The sequence below is a fragment of the Platichthys flesus genome, chromosome 15 (genome assembly GCF_949316205.1).
Source record: "Platichthys flesus chromosome 15, fPlaFle2.1, whole genome shotgun sequence".
Taxonomy (NCBI): Eukaryota; Metazoa; Chordata; class Actinopteri; order Pleuronectiformes; family Pleuronectidae; genus Platichthys; species Platichthys flesus.
In genome coordinates this window covers 5,453,882-5,476,470 of record NC_084959.1, presented here as the reverse complement: position 1 = coordinate 5,476,470, position 22,589 = coordinate 5,453,882, and the positions used below count along the sequence as shown (strand labels likewise).

At 45.4% G+C, this 22,589-nt stretch overlaps 3 protein-coding genes across 4 annotated transcripts; all 3 read right to left on the bottom strand.

The window, feature by feature from the left end:
• Positions 1-334: 334 nt before the first annotated feature.
• Positions 335-12,286, bottom strand: LOC133969516 (clustered mitochondria protein homolog). The gene is made up of 28 exons (XM_062406047.1): positions 10,950-12,286; positions 10,330-10,490; positions 10,086-10,257; positions 9,097-9,237; positions 8,887-9,017; positions 8,631-8,785; positions 8,392-8,517; positions 8,132-8,279; positions 7,891-7,983; positions 7,421-7,639; positions 6,976-7,151; positions 6,534-6,866; positions 6,289-6,425; positions 6,029-6,130; positions 5,841-5,941; positions 5,579-5,731; positions 5,240-5,302; positions 4,897-5,144; positions 4,732-4,816; positions 3,938-4,091; positions 3,439-3,578; positions 3,275-3,355; positions 3,035-3,160; positions 2,497-2,618; positions 2,277-2,370; positions 2,043-2,177; positions 1,895-1,968; positions 335-1,803 (listed from the first exon to the last, which is right to left on the bottom strand). The coding sequence occupies exons 1-28, from the start codon at positions 12,250-12,252 to the stop codon at positions 1,689-1,691; spliced, it is 5,088 nt and encodes a 1,695-aa protein (XP_062262031.1). The 5' UTR covers positions 12,253-12,286; the 3' UTR covers positions 335-1,688.
• Positions 12,287-14,661: 2,375 nt separating this feature from the next.
• ccdc92bb (coiled-coil domain containing 92Bb) lies at positions 14,662-17,612 on the bottom strand. Of its 2 annotated transcripts, XM_062405477.1 has the most exons (4): positions 17,254-17,612; positions 16,834-16,985; positions 16,686-16,733; positions 14,664-15,889 (listed from the first exon to the last, which is right to left on the bottom strand). In XM_062405477.1, the coding sequence occupies exons 2-4, from the start codon at positions 16,961-16,963 to the stop codon at positions 15,168-15,170; spliced, it is 900 nt and encodes a 299-aa protein (XP_062261461.1). In that variant the 5' UTR covers positions 16,964-16,985; positions 17,254-17,612; the 3' UTR covers positions 14,664-15,167. The 2 variants fall into 2 exon arrangements, with proteins under 2 accessions (XP_062261460.1, XP_062261461.1); XM_062405476.1 differs by lacking the exon at positions 17,254-17,612 and having other exon boundaries at positions 14,662-15,889; positions 16,834-17,237.
• Positions 17,613-17,953: 341 nt separating this feature from the next.
• On the bottom strand, positions 17,954-22,254 carry LOC133969725 (F-box only protein 40-like). The gene is made up of 9 exons (XM_062406371.1): positions 22,146-22,254; positions 21,507-21,537; positions 20,829-21,381; positions 20,162-20,595; positions 19,795-19,974; positions 19,425-19,666; positions 18,913-19,044; positions 18,568-18,829; positions 17,954-18,342 (listed from the first exon to the last, which is right to left on the bottom strand). Exons 2-9 carry the CDS (start codon positions 21,507-21,509, stop codon positions 18,133-18,135), a joined length of 2,016 nt encoding a protein of 671 aa, XP_062262355.1. The 5' UTR covers positions 21,510-21,537; positions 22,146-22,254; the 3' UTR covers positions 17,954-18,132.
• Between the last annotated feature and the right edge of the window lie 335 nt (positions 22,255-22,589).

Genomic DNA, 22,589 nt, shown 5'->3' with positions numbered 1-22,589 from the left:
AATAATGATAAAACAGTACTAATAATAAAATAAAATAACGATACGACATAAATCATAATGATACAAATAATTGTGATAATAATAAACACACATAATAATAACTAACACAATACTACTACTACTACTACTAATAATAATAATAATAATAATAATAGTAATAATACGGTCAAACAAATGAACAACAAATGTTCAAAATATATAAAATGATGTCACCAAATGTTCACTTATCGAGTCCTACCCACTTTTTTTCGATGTTTCCTCCAAATTGTCAGACTATAAATCACAACCAGCAAACAAAGACATTGAGCGACTGCATTAAAACAAATCAGATTTTATTTTCTTACTCGGCTACTTCCATTCCACAATCATCCATTTCATATATAATCAGTATATTGGTTTCCAACATCTCTTTGAATTGATTTATTGTTGATTTTCATTTTGTCATCAAAGATCATACTTGACCAACTGTAGTGTTTTTAGTTATATAAAGAATGGGCTGGATGCTTCTCTGTGGTTGTACTAACATCTCTTATAGTTTTTTTTGCAGTATAATTATGTGCAAGGGTTTATACAACCATTGTGAAAAACAAGTGCATCTCTCTTTATATGAGCAGCTGTGGCGATGATGACAAATCTTGCAGCTGCTCCAAAGGTGGTGAATAATGAAACGACTCCAAGGAAACTAACATGACCTTTTATAATTCTACACCAGCCATGTGGCTGCATTTTCATATTAGCATTTCAGAGCAATACATTGAATTATCAGTCATTTCTGTCGAATTCTAAACTACATTTCACAAAGTTCACAGTCAATATTGCCTCATTTTAGTTCAATAGACCAACTGTCTATTGACATAAAATGAGGTTCAATAGACAGTTGGTCTATTGAACCTCAAAATGCCAAATGATGACATTACAATACCACATCGAAGTGTATCTAAGGCTTTGATCAAGAGCTTAAAGAGAGATTAAGAAAGCCTTCCAATAACTCCATTTATTGCTTTTTTAAATTATCCGCTTATTTTTACCCACAGTAACATGGCTATTAAAGATCTGCTAATACACATCTAAAACAAGAAAAGGGGGTATTTTAATAATCATAAACAAATCATGTCATGTTCGTAGAGGTGTTCATGGCACAAGTGTGAGACCCAGTGGACACACAGAGGATTGCAGAATGACATCACATCATTTAAAAAATATAGGAACTTTGGCCTTTTAGTACAGTGAAACTACATTTTTGTTTCTCAGTAGAAGTTGCACTAAACATACTCTTCAAATCTGGCAGTAGAATAATAATATAAAGTCAAGGGTATATGCATTTTTTCGGACCAACTGATCACAATCCATACTCAATATCTTATCCAATTAACCTAAGCTGCGTGTTTTGGGGCTCTAGGAGGAAGATGGAGTTTCTGTAAAAAACTCCCACAGACACAGGGAGACCATAAAGACTCCACACAGAAAGTTAGCCTAATAGTGGCAGTGCAAACCGCTTTTCCACAGTGCCACCCAGCTTTGTTTCAATAGGAGCTACAACATCCTTCACAGACAACAGCAGAGCAAACTGCCTGCACCTGTCTGGTCCTTGGATGTCCGGAGTATGTTCACCTTCAATGTGTCCGGCTTTCATCTGTCGTTTTCAGAAGTCAGACAGGAAACCCTATGTTCTACTTTAGCAAGATGGTTCAGTTTTGCTGTCCTGTGTCTTTCCTCCGCTTTAGCAACTGATTTTCCAGCTCTTCCACTTGAACCTTATCCTGTCTCTTCCTCCCCTTCCTCAGGTCTGCAACATCTTTTGCACTAGAGAGAAAGACACAACGGATGAAGCAATATATTAACAAGGAGAGGAGAGATCAGGATTAAAACTAACTGGGAGTGTTTAATCGTTCACCTGATGGGGATGAGAATGATTCCACACGTCAGGTTGAGCTGCTGAATAATCGTCAGAAGGCTCGGACTGGAAAACTGGACAGAAACACTCATGAGATTAGGCAGAAATTGACTTACTGCTTGAGGACGTGGACTTAATCAGCACAAACCTTCGGAGGTGGAACACAGGCACCGGGCGTGTCACTGTAGAAATGGTTGATGGCTTTCTGAAGGACCACAGCCTGCTGAGTGAGGCTCTTCAGATATTCTGAGCTTTCCTTTGTACTGTCGTGATTCTCGCCGACCTTCATATGTGCAACAGCAAAAGGGTTTTAGTTAAAATTAGGAGAATGTAGCATCAACACAACACCAGCAGACACGGTATTCCACACTTTAAAACACACCTGGCTCTTATATATGGAATAAGCCTCCCTCTCGTGTTGCAGGGCTGATCGAAACTCTCCTTTGGTCTCGTATACGGTGGCGAGCAGATGGTGACTGCGGAGAAGAGAGGAGGAAGCATTTCTAGCCTTTACTGTAATTGTAATGTGTTTTTCTTTGTTTCTGAATAGAAGAATGTGGAAAAAGAACCCCAGCAGAACTTGTAGATAAACTCGTAGTCACCTGTGTGCCAGCCTCACAGATGTGGCGCCGCGGTATTTTGAGGTCAAATTTAAGGCATTCTGTAGGAACTTCAGGGAAAGTTCATGCTCCATCAGTCCATGAAGCACGAGACCCAGCATACTCTGAGGTAGTGGAGCACAACAGGCACATTGATAACAACAAATACAAAAAAGATGAAATGGGTTATTTTAATTTGCTAGTACCTTGGTCTTTTTGTTAGTAAAAAATCGAATAAAATATTTAAATTTAAGTCTCCCCCAACATTACTTTAAGGCCTTTTTCTTTCTATTGCTCCCTCCGTTCTGATTTGCTTTATTATTACCTCTGATATCATGTTTTTGCAGTTGTTTCAGCAGGATTTTGCAAAGACCACACTTATTAACGGTAGCTTTCATTATTCAGACTTTCCTAACGAACCAAATCCATATTGAGTGTACAAATGAATTGAAATGTCAAGAATAGACCAATAACATCTTGATGGTTCTTTTGTGAAGTAGAAAGAAAGAAGGCGACACTTTGCAGATGTGTTCTCACTTACATCCAGCAGTGCGACCTGCGGATGGTCCTCTCCGCTCACAAGCAGCGTGAGGTACCGGGCTCGATACAGCAGCTTCAAGGAGATGGAGAGTTGGCCTCCAGCAAAGCAGTAGAGTCCCAGGTAAGTCTGAATGACAGACGGGAGAAAACCTCCAGTCAGGTGAGATGTTGTAAGAGACAAATAGGATTGACGTGTTCCACAGTCTGTCTGTAGAATCGATAAGAAGGTGAAGGAACTCACATAGTCTTGTATGGTCTGTGGATGGTCAATACCATGGAGTCGCTCACTACTCATAACAACCTTTTCCTGGTGGCTGAGAGCCTGTGAGACATGAGGAAAATTGTGCTTTATGACAGTCTGGGACCTGGCAATAAGTCAGTAAAGGAGCATCAATGAATATTTACGTCCGCATATTCCCCCAAGATGTATCTGAGTCGTCCCAGGAGACGCAGACACACGCACACGTCCTCATGCAGGACCCCACAGACGCTGCTGAACAGAGTCAGGGCCTGGCTTATCAGCTCATAGCCGTCTCTGAGAAGCCCTGAGAGCAAAAACATGAGCAACACAACAAACTAAAAACATCTGCCGGATGCATGCATTAGACTCCAGATGTGAGCTCTTAACACACTGAATGATTTTAACAATTTTGGCAAGTTAAAGTCTGTGTGAATCACTGAAGCTTGGATGGACAACATACGTTTTAGAAGCTGGATATGACCCTAAATACAGTGTTTGTGTATAAGTGAGCAAATGGACCCCCATCAAGTGGAGTCACGTTTACAGGTCAAGTGGAGCAACTATTCCTGTCAAGGTTCTGTCACATCCAGGAACCAGACGAGGCCACCATGTGATTCTCAATGCAAACACACATACTCTACTTGATGTCTGTGCATCTCTCACCCTCCTGCACTGCCGCCTGTGCTCGTTGCACAAGCCGTGTAGCATCCGTCGCTGTGGGTTTGAGATGTTTGACCACAGGGAACATGTTGACGACATCTTCCTCACCAAACACCGGCCTGTGTCGAGACTCGAACACGTACTCCCTCAGCTGTACCTAAAAACAGACAGAGAGAGAGAAAGGAGTAGCCAACTTTGGTTTTCTCATTTAATTTTCTGATTTGTTTAAATTGAACTTTATTTATTACTATTTTTGTCTCTTTTTATCTTACTTTATATTTTTGTTGTAACGTTGCTCTTATTGCTGAGTTGACCTGTCTTCTTGTCCAACACTTTTCATTGTAGCGTTAACCTTGTGTTAACTGATATACGACAATAAATCTTTCTGCATTTTATAACAGCAACAGATAACTTTGCACTTTGGTGACCCCCAGTGGCTGCTTGTTACCACCGCTGAGGAGGTAATGTTATCACCTCTGTCCGTTTGTTTGTCAGCAGCATTACGCAAAAACAACAAAACATATCGTTTTCAGGAAAATAACTCATAAAATGTTGGCGCAGATCAGGACAAGGAGGTAGATCCATGGATTTCTTACGTCACTTTCTTTAGTGTTGTAAGAGAATGGATTTTTTTTTGACATTTTCCCTGATTTCTCATGCATGTTTTAGGGTGTGTGAAATGTTGTGCAGCTTGATTGTATTTGAAGGGACAGTTGGGCTCTGGTGCAGGTACATGCTCTGCTGAGTGCCACTCACAGGTAAATATATGATGAAGAGCGACATGTGAGAGGTCTAACCTGGATGCCCGTCTTGATGGCGATCTCTCTCAGGAGGGAGATCCTCTGAAGGCCTTCATTTTCTATCACTTCATCTATACTCTCACTGGATACAGAGAGAGGCAAAGTGTAAAATCCTGTATCCAGCCAAAACACATTCAGTAATCACAGACACACACCATGTACCTGTCTATTGTGTAGTTGTAATAGTCACCGGCCTCGGTTCTGATCCTGCCCCACAGCTCGCTGGGGGTCAGCCTCGCCCACACGCTGTCCGTCAACAGGGGGACTCGGCTCCCGTGGCTCCGTCGGCGTCGGCTCCTGCGGCGAGAGAGCAGCTCATCTGAACCAGAGTCGGGGGTGCAGGACGAGGAGCTCAAGAGGCAGTTCAGGAAGTGACTGACGGCAGCAGAGAAAGCTGCAGGTTCCACTTCCTGAGAGAAAATGAAGATAAGACACTTAGCTAGAAAATTACTGCTAGATTGTAAAAACATGAACATTTTAATTTTCCAATATTTGAGCACATCACCTGTAGAAAGGTCCTGAAGATGTGTTTTGCACTTCTGATGATGACTTCACCGACAGCAAGTCTCTGTGAGGGAACATCTGATCAGTTCTCTCAAAAGCTTTATTTAAAGAACATGTATCAGCCAGAAAAACGAGTGTTGGTCCACGACATTTCATTTTTTGTTGTTATATTTCATGCTTTGTTCAAAGTATTTTATTTGCTTCCTTACTTGTGTACTGGTCGTACTTTTAACTAGAGCTTACCAGGTTTGTTATACATATTGCATGTTCTTGTGCTACTGCTCTTATTTATATCTTCTTTTTTTTGGTATGGAGTTAATACAATTTATGATTAAAGTACCTTTATGTGGCCGAGCCTCCCTCTCTCCTCCATCCTGTGCAGTTCCCCCAGTAGGGTGCCCAGGTATCGCACGTTCACACCCTGCTGATGGAGCAGCGACGTCAGGGTCCCTCCATCCATCGGCACTGCTGTGTGGTCGAGACAGTCCCTCAGCTACACACGCACGCGCACACACACACACAGACACACACACACATAAACACCCTCATCATCACGCATGTTAAACTTCATGCACTTAATTATTGCTTCACACAACGCTCACCACTGCTGGAATCTGATTGGACAATAGAAAAGCGGCTGCGTCCCATAACAACTTCCTCTGTCGCTGAATGTCCTCGACAGAATCAGCTGAGAAACGAACACCTGCGGAAAGGACACACACTGTTTAATCTGGTGTGTGTGTGTATGTGTGTGTGTGTGTGTGTGTGTGTGTGTGTGTGTACTCAGTACCTGGAGAGCAAACATCTGGATTGAAGCGGATGTCAAAGCGAGTGTCACTCACGGATCCGACAGCCTGACAAGCTTTCGTCATCACATCTCTTCTCTGAGATTCTAAATGAGTAAAATGTGAAATATAAAAAAAAAAACATCACAACCAATCAATGATCACAACCTTCTGTACTTTCTCAGTCTTATGTTTCTCAACTCAATTTCTCTCTGCAGTAAACCAGCTGCTCCTGGTAAATCAATATTCTGCCGGTGTTAGTCACCCATGGCATCTGCGGCTGTGGTGGCATCTCCAGGTCTCGGCTCACAGACCAGATCTTCTTCCCTCTGCTCAGTAGCTTCATCCTGGTCCTCCAGTTGGCTGAGCCCCTGGGCCACCATCTTGACATAAAGTTCATACCTGTAACACAAAACACAAGATAAAAGGATTAAATGCTTTGTTTCCAATGGTTTTAATGTGTCCCTACATGGGGCTTTATGGGGGCCTCACATTCCCCCCCCCCCTCACCTGTGCTGGACGAAGGCCTCTATCAGCTCCGGTCTCAGGCTGGCCAAGCTGTGACGATGTCGCCTTGGGTAACCCAAGCTCCTACATTCCTCTGGCACCTCCTCCCCCATCTCCCCCGTCTCCCTCGTCTCACTTGCAGTCTCTGAGAACTGGAAGTTCAGGTCAGGGGGGACGGTGCGTAGAAGATCCAAGATGTAAGGTCGTCCATCATTACCCAAGATGCCCTTGGTTTCAATGCCAGAGCAAAGCTCCACTGGGATATTGTCGTGGTTGAGCACCTGGTGACGCTGGATTCTCAGTGGTTTACAGGTTTTGTCCAGAAGCTCCAGAAACCTGTGGGAAAACATACTTCTGATCATATCGAGTAATCTCAAACTTTAACTTGATCAAGACGTAAATATCTGAAATAGACGTGTTTGTTTTCTGCTGACGTGAACTTTACCTTGGGTGTGTAAACACAGTTGCTCCATAGTCGTTAGAGCCATAGACGAGACTCTGCTCCTGACTCTTCTCCAGTATCCCAGGAACAATCGTCTGAGCAATGACACGGACGCCACGATAATCCAACACAGCCGTCCCAAGGGTGTGAAGCCCGTCTGTGTCGACAGATGCATATGCCTGCGTTGCATAAAATCAGTTTGATGATAAGAATATAAAAACATCTGTATGGGGAGGGGGGGGGGGGTAAGATCAGACAGACACCACATCTGAAAGTTAACATTTGAAAAGTAGTCCATGCAACTACAGGGAGGATTGTCACCTTGATGTATGACTGATAAATGCTGTTTTTCCCTTTAATGTTCACATGTCAAACCCTGATAGAACAACTGAATGTAAAAGTCAGATACATCCTCATTTCTCCTGCAGGTGTTGACGTCTGGATCTACCTGAGCTCCTCTCAAGTCGCAGGTGGCAGCAGCGTGAGCAGCAGTGTTGCCCCCCAGTGGTCGGTAGTGCTCAGATATGTCGAACCCCAAGCTGAGGAAGATGTTGTTCCAGATGAACATCTGCATATGAGGCGCCTCACTGGGGTTTATCGGCATGACATTACCGTCGATTACGGCCACAGCACCTTGTGTTGCAGCTGCAACAAAGTCACTGTTGGTCTGGAAAGATTGAAAGGTAATGAACAAAAGAGCAACAAAAAAGCAACACAATCTAATACCAGAGCGGAAACATGGAGGGATTATATAACTTGTATTGAAAAGCTGAACACCACAGAGAAGTTAAAGAGGATATGGGAGGTGTTATGTGTCTCAATCCTATATACTTTAAGTCTCTACACTGATGATCTCACAGTCACAAATCTCCTCCTCCACTGATCTGGGAGAACATAGGAAAGCAGAATTGAAATCACCTTAAACACGCTCCTCTCTCTGTGCAGACGCTCCTGCAGGGACTTCCTGGGGAGTTCCCTGCATCCCTGCAGCTCCTCATTCCAATCCCGGCTCTGTGGTCAGAACACACAATCGAAATATCAGCATTATCATCACTATCAGTGCATAAATACAAGTGCCCTTAGTTCTGTAGTTTAGTGCAATTTAATATTTCTCTGTATTTCCTAAATTAGCCTGATTCCCCTAATTTGTGTCTGCCACCTGCCCGGCTGTGTGCTTGTCCTGGCCCATGTGGCTGGCGTGCGTCTCCTCCGCTCGGACACAGTCCAGGCTGTGCTCTCCGTGGGGGGCCGTCCAGGTGAACACCTGAAAAGGTGCTGCGAAGCGCTCATAAGGGTGCTGCTGGACTCTGGCTCAAAGCAAGAGGCACATTTACCAGTTAGCGAGGTCAGTAGGTTATGTTCTAGCAGACTGATATTTCACTCGTCACTTGATGGTTGGAGGTGATAACAGACGCTCACCTTCTCTTCTGCAGGGCACTGAAGCTTTTCCTGAATGCAGGACTGACGTGATTCAGCAGCTCAACCAGGGAGTGGCAGAGGGTTTTGGGAGCGGCGGGTTTCGGGTTGAAGTTGAAGGCAGTTGACCTGGAGCAGTCAGAGCACACAGACTGTAGCAGGAGCTTCTACAAACCTCACTGATCACAAAAGCAATAGGCACTTAAGTACTAAGCACTTAGCAGAGACAGTGTGATGCTCACTGGTTGAGGTAGAAACCACGTGTAGAGGACGTAATGTTGAGCTCTCTGTCCTCCATGGTCAGGGCGTTGAGGTACATTAGGTCTCCGTGCATCTTCCTGTTCCCTGGAGGAGGGTTCCAGCTGCTCATGGTCAGAACCCGCAGGCACTGTAAAGGCTGTAAGGACACTTCACTATGAATTAAGGGAACACGTTTCTTTGAAGTTTGCACAATATGTTTAACAAAGTCATATTTGCAGTTATAGGTTTATCTCTCACCTTCCAGTCATCTCTGACCGGCTGCAGGGGAAGAAGAGGTCGCTCCTTACATCCAGGGAGGATGAACTCCGGAGGCCTGTGGTCAACGGACTCCTTCTCAGAGACTCGCCTCTTGCCCACGTTTTCACCGTCTGAAACGATGAACATGTTGAGTGACAGAAATGCTCAGGATGAGTGTCACGTGAGGAGGTGTGAGAGAAGAAGGTTTACCCTTGTCTCCTCTGGTGTAAAAGGTGAGGTAAGACAGCGAGCTGCCGTTCACGCCGTTGTAAGCGTCCGCGGGGTCGAGGCTCCTCAGAAGATCAGAGACATGATGGAGATGAAGACGAGCGTCACGCACTGTGTAAGAATCTGCAACGAGATCAGAGGAGATGCTCGTGGAGTGCATGATGAAGGGAGCGTGCTTATTGTTGCTGTGGTGCGTTTTATGAAAGACCTTAAGAAACAAACCAGTGTGTGTTCTGGACAACACAACAACCGAGCAGTAATACTGACAGATATTTAAACTTTCTAAAAACAGCCTGTAAAAACTCAATCAAAACAACAGTTTATCAAGCAATCATTTCATAGGTGAATATAATACACAAATCAATATATTAATTGAGAAATATACAATTTACACACATGTAAATATTGTATATTTCACAGAGCACAACTGCAAGTGAATGGTATATTTTGGAATTCATAATTTCATACATATTGTGTCAATATGGTTCTTTTCTAGTCTTGATGACCATAAATCTCTTAACAGTAAAGTTTCACCCATTCATACACACATTCATACAATGCATGTGCAGTGTCCTTCTCTGTCACACATCAGGGACAATTTAGGGTTCAGTATCTTGCCCAAGGACACTTCGGCAAGCAGAATGGGCAAGACTGGGATCAAACCACCGACCTTCTGTTTAGCGGACAAACCCGCTCTAACTCCTGAGCCACACCCGAGATGTTTCTATTGTACTGGAAGTTTTGTGCTATGGCTGCCTGAATGTGAGGTGTGGCATTGCAGTAGCACAGATGTAGCTGTAAAAGTATTCTCTATCAACAGAGCTGTGAACTAATGAACACAACTCAAGTAAGAACAACTGAGGCAAAGAGAGAGAATGTGTTCACCACCTGTCAAACTTATAATTGATGCTGATTTGAACTTCTTGAAAAACCTAACTTATAATGAGGACATATTAGACGGAGGCCGTTACCCTCCACCAGCTTGATCAGCGCTCCGTCCTGGAGGCCCTGGATGCAGCGCAGCTCTGTGAGGTTGTCCAGCGCGGTGCCTCCCAGCTGCAGAGAGAAGCGTGTGCGATGGCACGTGACCTCGTGATCCATCAGCACCTGGTGCAGCTCGGCCACCAACATCTGGCCTGACACCTGAGAGCGGAGGAGAGAGTGAATCAGAGAGACGTGAAGATACAGGGAAGAATCTTCAGGGGAAATAAGAACCTGGAGCTCCAAACTCTCTGTTCCAGGAGGTTGGATTCTGACAGTACATCCCGTCTCTTGGAGATCAACTATGTCACGGATGCTGAGTTGTTCCTTTTTGTCAGGATCACATTGTTCCACGCCGGCTTCCTCGTGGCTTTCTGCATTTTGAAGAGGAGGCGCTGCTGACAACAGAGTACAAGAGACACAAACAGATCAAAACTGACTGTGTCATGTGGAGGAAAACTTTTTAGACAGACATTTTAATAAAAAATAGAAAGTTGTAAAATATGTATAAATATTAAATAAAATTCTTAAATGTGTGAAAAAAAAACAGAATATTCGGATTGAAGGAAAAATAAATTCACATATACAGTTAGCTTTTATTTTTTAAATTTTCCACTCTTCTTTTGTATTTAGTATCTTTAAGTTTTTACTAAACATTTCCATTTGCCTCTTCTCAATGTCACTTTGCCATTTAAATTCCATATTTTTAACTGATTATCCTAAAAACTAAACTATAATATTTATTTCGTCTGTGAATAAAAGTCTGCCTCTGATGTGCGATGGTCCAGTGTACAAGCTTCCACTAGAAGCTGCAGGAGCATGTATGAATAATTCAGTTTAGTAAAACCACCCACCTTGGACATGTGGTGCTGCCAGAAACAACCTGTCGACTAAAAACAAGGTCAACTTCTTCCTCTCAGCTCCCTCCTCCTCCTCCTCCGCCTCCTGAGTCAGATCTGTCTCCACAGCCTCCTGCAGACCTGAACTCTCGGCCTCCTCCTCTTCCCTCTCTGGTGGGTTTTCCTGACTTTCAACATGTTCTTCATTAAAGCGATTTGTCGACTGATCTGTGTCGTCCTCAAACAGATTCATCTCTGTTTTCGTGTTTAGGTCCTTTTTGTTAACGTTCTGATGCGAGCGCTCACTGATCAGCTCCTCATCCTGCTCGTTCTCCTGCGTGGGGTCTACTGGACACCCTGCAGGGTCAAAGGTCGGCTTCCTTCGTGATTCCTTCTCCTCCATGTTGTTTGCATCAGGTTCAGCCAGCATCACTGAAGTGCACTCTGATTGAACACTTACTCCTTTGTCTTTTACATCCGCCTCTGTCCAGGTAAACTCTGCATGTTCCTCACCAACGATATCCTTCTGCTGCACCTTACAAACATCTGCTTCCTCTTGTAGCTCAGTGTATTGTTCTGTTTGTAATATACAGATCTTCACTTCTTCTTCTTCTGCTTCCTCGTGTAAATCTCTGAAGGACAGTTTGTTTCTTTCTGAATGTTCCTCCTCTTTCCCTGACTCCTCTAACCCAGTAAATATGTCTCTGTCAGACCAGGTTTCAGATCCCAGCCTCTGTTCCCTCTCTTTCTCTGGTGGCAAATTATAGAGAGTTTCTGAGTGTCTCTCTCGTGCTGATTCCACCTTCTGCAGCATTTCATGTTTTTCCTCCACATCCTCAGACCTCAGACACACAAACATCTCTGTCTGTGTCTGAACCTCTGCCTGAGTCTCTGTCTGAGTCTGCACCCCCATACCGATCTGTGTGTCCAGTTCTGTCTGCGTCTCCACCTCAGAGAACCCCCTGGTTCTCCTCATGATGCTCCTCTCTTGTCCTGGGTCAAACACCCTGCTCACTCCCATCCCTCGCCCCTCCTCCTCCTCCTCGGACACCAGCAGACACACCATGGGCTCCACCAGGGTCATGTCCCCTCCCAGGCTGCTGCTCAGGATGATGTCAGGGAACAGGAAGTGCTGTGGTTCGAGGGATGGGTTCGTCACGCCGGCGGAGACGGTCAACAGATCGTCCTCCAGGTCGTCACAACATTCACTCTCTTCGCTGGACAGCAGGGGGGATCTCTCTGCCTCACCCTGGCCTGGTGTGTCCTTACACTTAAAGTAGTTTGACAGAGTGTGACAGCACTGAACTATGTTTCCCATGGTGCCTTTCTGCACAAAGCAGCAATTCTGCAGAAAGCCTGAGGGAGAAAAGACAACAGTGTTAGCGTTTGAAGCTATTAAGAGAAAGTTGAATCACAGTTGATTGTATTTTTGTTGCTTTCGCCCTGAGACATGATGAGAACTCCTCCCAGTGATGAGTTACCATTTAAATCTTAGATGCATATACGCCTAAGTATACACTGTGAAAGGCTTAGTCACATGTGTGAGTGTGTGTGGCAGGTGTGAGTACAAGCAGCTTAGAGCCTTAGACAACAGCTGATGACAGAGAGATTACAAAGTGTCCCTGCAGCGGTGTCACCTTTCAGTGGAACGGACCGGAACACCTCAGAGACTGGATCCGTTCAGATGAGCTCTGGAACGATGATGGACATGTGGGAATCCTGGAGAACAGATGAAAGGGCTCGATGACGAAGAGCTGCCTCTGAGCTCCACAGAATCGTATGAATCAAAACACAGAAGACCTCAAGTTAGTTTTGGAAAGGTAACACACCTTAATCGAGCTGACAAGGACAAACAAGCACAGCATCAAGATGAGATGATGGGTCCTACCAGGCAGTGCAGAGAGAGGGAGAGACTGTCAGTCTGTGTCCTCTCCTCCAGGCTCCTGAAATCAGAGAGGTGGTGTCTCCCAGGTTTTTCCTCGTGAGCAGGAGACTCCCCTCTTTTGTCCTTGCAGCGAAATTACGTTACACAAACGGAGCTTCAGTGCATGTGTGTGTGTCCGCCGTTCATGGCTGGAGAGGGTGTGTGCGGGAGCCTGTAGGCCCCACATGCACATTCACACATTTAGTACCCATTCAATTCCAGAAGAGGGCAACCTCTCTGCTGCTCGTGATGTAACTTCCTGTTTTCTTTCATTCTCTAGCAACCTTGAGTGAGAGCACATGCAGGAGATGTAGAAACACAAGCAGCAGGATGGTTGCAGCTCCACAGTGTTTTGTTATATTTGTAAAAAAAACAACACGTCACATCCATCTCCAAACACAAAGTCCTGGAAACAAACCTCCAGTGTCTCCGCTCGGCTTCCAGTGAGCTGGGAGCTGGGAACGATGGAGCTCTGCGGTTGCCATGGCAGCGCTGCAGAGGAACATTAACATTCCGAGCACGGTCTCCAAGACAACAGTGGGAACAGTCTAGAACGGGACATGTAATTTTGTGTAACTGATTAAAATGAAAAATGTTAATTGAATGACTCCTAACTATTGTTAATAAAGGAATCATTGAGTTGATAAATGGAATTGAAATTCTAGATTGTAATTAAAACTTTCTTTCTCAATTCATTTGTATATTTTCTAACCCATAGAGAGTTTAATTTGCTGAAGTTAAGATAAATAACCTTCATATATATATGTATGTATATTAATTAAGATAAGACACATTTATTGATCCCAAACACATGCGCAATCACACAACATGCAGAGTAGGGAAATTTGTCTTGTCCCATTTGGTGAACATCACAGGACACACAGAGCAGTGGGCAGCCATGCACAGCGCCCAGGGAGCAGATGTTGGGGGAGTAAGGTGCCTTGCTCAGGGGCACTTAGACAGTGGGGGTAGGGAGAGTGCTCTTTGGACTTTGGAACAGATCTGGGTGTTGTCGTGGCAGGTATGTTGTATTGTCACCGCGAGGACTCGAACCAGCAACCTTCCAGTCCGATGTCCCTAACTCTCTGCCCATAGTCCAATTATTCTGCCACTAGTCCACCAATGTGTGTGCTTTGCAAATAAATCTGTGTGAACTTTCCCAAATTCCATCGGTCAGACCTCTCTCTCTCTCTCCCCCACATCTTTTTAAATGTTTTATTGTTATATTTGATAATGTTTGGATGCTACAGCTGGTAACGTTACATTTCTTTATAATCTAAACTGAGACCTGGCACAGTAGTGATGTCAACAGGAGACTTTGTGTGTCGAGGTGTGCTCTCCACTTCTCTTTTGTGCGTCTGTGCTGCCGCCGCAGATCATATCAGATGTTGTTTTATCTGTTGCTTGAGGTTTCGGGTTCATCTGCATGATTTCATTGCGGATATTCAATCTAAAATTGTACATTTCTTTCATTTATTTTGTACTGATATCAACACTGATGCTTACACCTCTGCAGAAAAGTCAGCTGGACACGACCCTCAAAGGATAGATGGATGGATTGATAACATAGACTCAATAACATAAGGATTTATGGTCACAGGAGGAAAAACACAGGTCTAAATGATCAAATGAAAGACGGCTGAATTCCATTTCGCTGCTTCCATTTCTGTGTCCTTTCATTGCTCATGCTGACGTACACATACACACGTGACTCACTGAGACGTTGACACAGAACAGAGCCTTTTGTTAATGTCATCAGTGATACGGTTGTTGTTTTTTTACACTGACAAAATGTCTGCTGCAAAGAAACCTTTTAAAAACCCTGAAAACAAGACAACATGACAAGAGGAGTATAGTTCTGCCATTATTAGGCACATTGCATGAATTTAATAAAGTGCAAATCATACAAAATGTCCCTACACCACCTTCACGAGTGACTTTCTGCACCTGGACGCTGGTTGAACGGCACAGACCAGTGTTCACACAGCCAGAGGCAAAGGCTACTACTGACAGGCAAAAGCCGTGTTGTTAAAACCAAAAGGCATCCATTTATAAAACTGTACCGCTGTTCACTCTTTGCTGACCCACTTGTTTCCTCGTAATTTCCAAGTAGCATGTTGAACCATCAATGTGACAATTTTGCGCTACTATGTCTACGTGTAGATCGATCACTCGCGCCTGTGCAACTACCTCTAACTCTACGGACAATCACAAGGTTACATCTCCCTCATCTTTTTCTAGAATAACCACGTCACGTGTTGACCGAGGTCGGCCGACACCTGGAAGACAACGCCACCTCTCCATCGTCATCACAGAGCGGTTTCTCCCTCCCCTGCTCCCATGTCCACCCTCCTGTGCACCCTGCTGTCCTCGATATCCTCCCACTCGTCCTCCATCCCCTCCGTGCCGTGCATTGTGATTGGTCGGTTCAAACGCAGGAGGCGGTATCTAAGTGGCACCAAGAAGAGGGCGGGGTCGGGCATGGAGTGCGGCCGCTGCGGTGACGTCACTCTCTCCTGCGGGACGCACGCCCTGACCCGCTCCTCCCTCAGGGTGACACGCCTCCTGTGTCGCTCCTCTGGTTGGCTGGGGGAGGCGGGAGGAGGCGGAGACAGAAGCCAGTCTGAGCCCTCCCCTTCATCTTCATCATCGTCTTCGTCCTCCTCCTCTTCATCTTCTTCTTCTTCTCCTTCTCCATCCTGTGCTCTGGGTTCCTCCCCTCCTTCTGCAGCAGAGTCAGCGCTCTGCCGTTGATGGAACAGTTTTAAGCGTGCGGTGTGGAGCTCGTGGCAGAGGGTGGACGTGGTGACGCTTTGGCGTTGCAGCTCACGACTCAGCAGCGTGATCTTGTGGCTGCGGCGTTTCAGTTCCTCCAGGAAGTGCCGCTCCTCGTCCCTGAGGCTCTTACCGAGGGCTGATGTCCGAGCCCGGCCGGCCCGCAGCTCACCGCGCACAGCAACCATCATGCACTGCTGCTCTTCCAGGAGACGCTCTGCGGCCTCACACCGTGCAGCCAGCTCCGCCTCCTCCTCTGAGAAACACAGATACACACATAGAAAATGACTGTGCTGTACACAAACAACTTTCTGCTTCATCAAGCCTTCTTATATCACTTTCTGTGTTCCCTCCTTTGTTGGGCATATATGTGCATTATTAACATATATAAAGATGTAGATTTCAGCAGAGAGTCAGGAGGAGTCGATGTGAGAAAACAGCAGGGATCCTCTGCACTATCGGTTGATGATGCCTCTAACACATGACAAAAACAAAATAATATAAATACCTCAGGTCAGAAAAGTGGTGCCAGACCCTGACAAAGTTGACATGAGAGTTTGTGGTGATAAGAGCCATCACTGTGTTGGGCACGTGTGAAAGAAGAAATGCTGATAAGGTACGGTGTCCAATTCTCTGGAGTACCTTTGCAGGACATGTCTGAAAACGGCTTATGTGAAGCTCTCCTCCCCTGATCCAGGTCAGCACTAAAATTGATTGGGTTCACGCTCCACCTCTCTGTTATGGTTATGTAATCCTGCTAACTGACAAACAAACACAGACGAAAACACATTTTCCTTGGCGAAGGAAACTATGAAAGCTAACATGGAACCTGACACTGCTGAAATATGAGTTAACATAATCAGAACCCATGTATAATCAGGCAAATGGATGTAAAACTAATGTTGTACAGCTCATCACTGTATATTTTCTATTGTGATGTCTTTAGTGAATTTCCCGGCGTCCTCTTTGCAGCCATTGCACCTTCCCCTCAGTTATCATGATATAAAGTATCTGCCTCTCACTCAGATCAGCGAGCAGCTCTAGTTTCTCACCTGCTGTGTTTCTGTCAGGAAACCTGGAGTCCAGCTCACAGCTCAGCTCTGCAGACAGGAGCAGTAGAAGGAGATGAGCCAGGGTGAGACACAATGAAGATGATTTTAAGAGACACATAGGGAAGGAGAGGGTCACCAGTGGACTGACCATGACAGCGCCTCTTCAGGTGTGTGATCTCCAGCTGCAGGCCGGTCAGCATGGCCAGGTGCTCCTGCTGCAGGAAGGCAATGCCTCTCTCCACACTGGCCACCTGCTGCTCCAGCCTCCCAGCCTCCATGGCTGCTGAACCCCCACACGACCTGCACATGCACAAGGGCAGCTGGATGTGTGCACACTTCTTTACATCATTATAGAGCTGCATTCTATTATAGCACTAATGCAATCACAACAAACAGTAACGGTGCTCTTCTGCAACATCTCAATGGATCAACTCTGCTCATTTGCAAAAAGCCTTCTCTCTCATTGAATCTTTTTTTTTTTTTTTTTTAATCTCATTCCTGCAGCGGTGGTCCCTGGTGCTCAGTGTCTGCCTGCACCAGTCCAACCACCAGCCTCACTGTGGCCTACCGTGATACTGAAGCGGTGTGCTGCTCGAAGCGCCTCTCATGGATCCTCGTATCGCTCTGGAGTCTCCGTCCTTGATGCTGCAGAGATGCAGAAAAACAACAAGAGCTTCGTGCAAAACGCGCAGGACGCAAACGGCCGCTCGTCTCCTGAGGGTCTGCTCTCAGGTGAGAAGCTCCTCCGCTGCAGCTGGATGGCGTCTCCTCCTACGTGTGCACGGCTCCTGCTGCAGTCAGAGGAAATAACCTCGTCGTAACCTTCTGTGTGTTCCTGCTGCTGCTGCACTCACAACAAAGCAGCCCGGTATGGCGGGTGATTAGTGCCACCGTCTGCAGGAGGAGGAGGAGCTTTTTGGATCGGAGGATTCCAGCTGCTGTAAATAGAAAGGGTTGTTTTCTCATCTATTGCGTTGTTGGTTGGTTTGATGCTTGTTGGTAAGCAAGATGGAACAGAGCTAATCTCTACAGGAAGTTAATTTCTTTATAAAATGTCTCTTTACTTTATAATATTTCTATACAAACCACTACAGTAAAAGGTGTATGTAATGTCTGTTTATGAAGCATTTATTCATTAACAACATTTTTTTTATGTCCGTACAATACTCAGCTTAATTTCATATTTGACGGATATGAAGATTTAAAAAGCAAATGTTAGACACTATAATAAACATTTTCATATTTTTCATATACAACTGCACACGTAGATAATTACATAACATATATCATGAAAAGAAAAACTGTACAAATTCGAGCAAGTGTTATTTTATTTGTGGTGCTTTATGACACATAGTGGTTACAACCCATCATCTTTAAACTGCTCCAGAAATAAATAATTAAAAAGTCGACACAGTAGGAAGAATTAAATGTCAGTTTTTTTTCATTGCTACCATCTGTTTCCTGTGAAGAGGTTGACGAGACTCATTCTCTCTTCTTGGCTGCACTTCTTTTTGTCGCTCATGCTGGGGAGGGGAACAGGCTCGCTGTGCTCACAGGTCTCATAGTAAGGACAGACCTTTAGATGAGCAGACATAGGAGGGATGTCGGACATGTGCCATGAGTCCACCGAGGAGAAGAGTCGGCTGAACTCCCAGACCTGGAGAGAAACTGGAGTCAGGAAGGAAACATGGATCACCGCTTTCTACCTCCGCCAAAGAGGTTGTATTATCCAGGGAATGATTCATAGATATTGAAAAGATATGGAATATTTAGGGGATTATATGAAATTTGAGGAGACTGTTGGGCCTTGGTGGAGGTATGCGCTCAAGTGAGGCAGCTTCTAGTTGTGTATGGATTGATAGGTGTTGTGTGTATGTCTCACAGGTTTGGCCCTCCACCTGGCTCCTCCAGGTGAGTCTGAGGTCCTCTCCCAGCGGAGGGTGACCATCCCTCGGTCCTGCAGCAGAGAGGAGCACACCTGCCTCATGAGCCGGGACACCAGAGCCAGCTGGGACAGGGACAGACTATCCAGAAAACTGGTCACGTGGCACAGCACCTCGTAGGGCAGCGAGCTCAGAGAGGACTCCCCTCCTCCTCCTCCGTCTACAAGGGTCGGTCGCAAGTTGAAGCTCCTCAGCTGCTGACTGTGGAAAGAAATGGTGATGATTATATACATAGAAAATATGTGAATCTAGACCGATGGAAGTGAAATGTGAGTTCTGCTCACTTGAAGGTGACGGTGGCCATTTGCGTGGACGGCTGAAACCTCCTCTGGCTGTAGGTGCAGCCCAGATACGCTAGGGGGCACCTCTGCTCAAACCATCCACTCAGACATGTCTGGATGTCACTGTGGACGTTCCTGGAGAGGAGACAAGGATTAAAGATACAGTCAGCGATTCTAAAGGAACCACAATAACCTTTGAATATATACAACGGATAAAAGCTCCTGAAATAGGTCGACCCGCATTTTATAGATTATATTTTGTATAGGTGGCGAACAAATGCAAAAATCATTTAAGATCAAACTGGGACTTGCTCCTGTTTTTATATGAACATTCACATTACGTTGTATAGTTTATCCTATGTCAACATTTCCAATCGCTTGCATTGTTTCCTCAGTGTTGGTCCTTTGAGATAACAGAAACAAACTCTTGAAAATGACACGTGTCAGGAGTGAGGATCAGAGCGGAGTCTCATTCACGTCACAAACACAACCACATCGGTAGAGTTGTCCGGCACCTGACATGTGCGGCGAACTCTCTTCGGTGGAAGGTGTGACCGCAGAGGAAGGCGAAGACGCAGCTGGCTCTGCTGTGTCTGCTGTTCACGCTCTCTGCCTGCAGCTGCAGACGAAGCCTCAGCGGCCTGTCCACCATCACCTCCGTCAGCGTCGTCCTCCGTTTGAACGGTGCCGAGCGGAACGAGTGCGTCTGTGTTCCCATGTCGATGTAGAGGCAGTCGATTGCCTTGGACTCGCTGATCTGCACGGAAACAAACAGACCTGATTCATTCGGGTCATAGGACCATACTGATTTGCCTCTAAAGTCACACCTGGACACATCGACTTATCAATATATGTTCTTATATTGGTAGCGTCATCTGACCCGACCTTGTGACCCATGACCTCCTTCTCAGCGTATCCCAGCAGGGTGTCTGCGGCTTCGTCACTGAACCAGTCCTCTTCGTTAACGCCGAGGTCTGATGTGTCCACGCCGCGCTGCTCACACGGAGCCCTCGCTACCGTCTCGTACTTATGAACCCGACTCCTGTAGTGATAGCTTTCAGGGACCTTGAAGGAAGAAGCACAAGGGAATATATTACATTACATTAGGAAGATGGATAGAATACAGTGAAAACAACTTTTTAATATTAGTATTAGGTTTATTTTAAAGGTGTATTAGGTAACAGCACCACAGTGGCTGCATTTGTCACTACAGCTGTGTTCCTGTTTGAAAGGAGTAAATGGCAGTCATCACCTTGAAGGAGTGTAGCGTCTGGACAGGAATAGGCTCCAGGCTCCCATAGACAAAATCTTTCTCCCTCGGCGTGCAGGCCTGGATTTGTCCGAAGTTGAGCAGCATGCGTCCGTGATGCACCACATACATGCTGTACTCCGCCGGCGTGAGCTCCTTCCCCAGACGCTCCATCACCCCCTCCGTCCACGGGGCCAACCCCGTCACCCCGCTGTCCTGAGTCTCAGCCTCCTTTAGATCGCCCGTACTCGGGGCCTGACCCCTCTCAGCAGGTCTTGGGCTTTGTTCGGGATTACCCAGGTTTGCCTGCGCGACGGCACAGCCTCCTCTCTCCATGCTGAACATCATATCACACAGGTTGTGTCTCTCTTTGCTGAGGACGGGCCCGGCACTGTTCTCTACAGTCTCCTGAACACTGATCTCGCAAGAACTGTTTTCTGATGAGACGGATGTGTGGCGACCCATGGAAAACCATTCAAGCAGAGAGATAAAAAATGACATAAATAAATTAATGCATTTTATGTAATTATGTGCATATGAAGGTTTTCATTTTAAAATGTCATTTCCCCCATTTTCATTATTAAAAATGTAATCCTCATAAATGTTGCTGTTTTGCATGCCTGATTTTAGTTGGTCATTTTATTTAGTTTGGAAGAAAACTTTCATTCACCTTTATTGGCATCACTGTTGACACCATTGACAAACTCTCCCATTGCTGTCTCCTCTTTCTTCTCCTCCCTTACTTCCTCCTCCTCTTCTTCCTCCATCTGCTCTGGATAGAGGGGCCTCATTTTCAGGCGGGTATAGAGCTCTGACTGATCAGCCAAGGCCACGGCCACATCCAGAGCCTCCCCCTGCCCCTCGTTGTCCTTCAGCACATTCTCCTGCAGGGTTGTGTTGCTGTGTGGGTTTGTGTCGTCATTCGGCCAGCGGAGCCACTCCATGGAGCAGCACACCACGCTGGCTGGACACACCTGGAGGTGAGCGGCCTGCGAGGAGCGGGGCAGCTGGACCGGGCAGCCGTACCCGACGTTGAGGCACGGCACCCTCACCTTGGGGCAGAGCAGCAGGTGATCCTCCTCTTTGCACAGGTGGAACAGAGCTCCACAGTGCAGGCGGCAGGGGATGAGGGCACAGACCTCCACCCGAGCCCTGCAGCGCCGGCTGTAGCAGGAGTCACAGTGGACATGCTGCCGCTCCCTGGATGCTCGACAGCGACGACTCTGATTGAATGAGAAAGAAAGGAGATGAACTAAGATGACAGCATAGAAAAATATCTTTTTAAACATGGTACACCCTGTTTCTTTAACTTTGATCAGTGAAGAAATTAAAGGTTATCTGTGCTCACCATTTTTTACAGGATCAGACGTTTTGCCATCCTGCGAGAAAACACAGAAAATAATGAGATGTCAAATTATTAGATTAACCAAAGATTGATTCTTTTGAACAGATGATTCTTGTGAATAGTTTTTAAAGGCCTGATGTCCTAAAAGTTCCAGTAATTCAAACAAAACATGATACAATAGAGCATAGGTGAAACTAGAGGATGATGATGCAGCCATTGGAAAAGTCAATTGATTAAATTGTCGTAGAACCATGCTAGTCTTAAGGTCATGACAATAAAAAATTCAATCTATCCAATAGTTATTAAGTTATTTCAGTCTGGACTAAGTTAGTGACAATGATCCGCAGCACAGGACTCATTTGCACACTCATGCATTAAGAATATAACAAATGTCAAATTGGCTCTACAGCATTCTTATGAACAATTTATTCAAATGTATCTATACAACCTGTTACTTATATTTAAGAGCTGATATTCAGGGTAAATAGTAAACTAAAGGACTACATGAAGAAAATAATATAACTTTAACAGTTTTACTTCTTCTCAGGGTAGTTTCACAGCACTGCTTACACTTGAGATACAACAGAAAGAAAATAGACATTATCAACACACTCACAACAGAATCAAACTTTGTGGTCTTACCAATGTGCCACTGCGGACGACTTGTTTCCTCTCTTTAGTTTTATAATGTTGTTTTCAGTGTCCGTGCTCTTTGAACTGACGGGTTAAAATTAGCCAAGCAGGTTCAGCAGGAGGACCCCCCCCCCCCTCCCCCCCTTTCCTCGGACGGTCCCTCTGCTCCTCTCACTGGATTCAAGTCACAGCCACCAAACTGCATTCGTTAGTTTCTACAGCTCTTCAGACCGTCTAAGTTTCCATATTCTTAGATGTCCACAAGAGGACACTGTTGGGATGTGACATCAGCCTGATTTTGCTCTGCACAGGTTGAAATCAGTGATCAGCACCATGATAATGTGAATGAGAGGGAAAGAGAGATTCTCTGATGCCTCATGGGACTGGTAACTCAAACCACGTTTCTGAGCACCTGTGTAACATTTCTCCCCCAGCACTTTGCTCTATTAATAA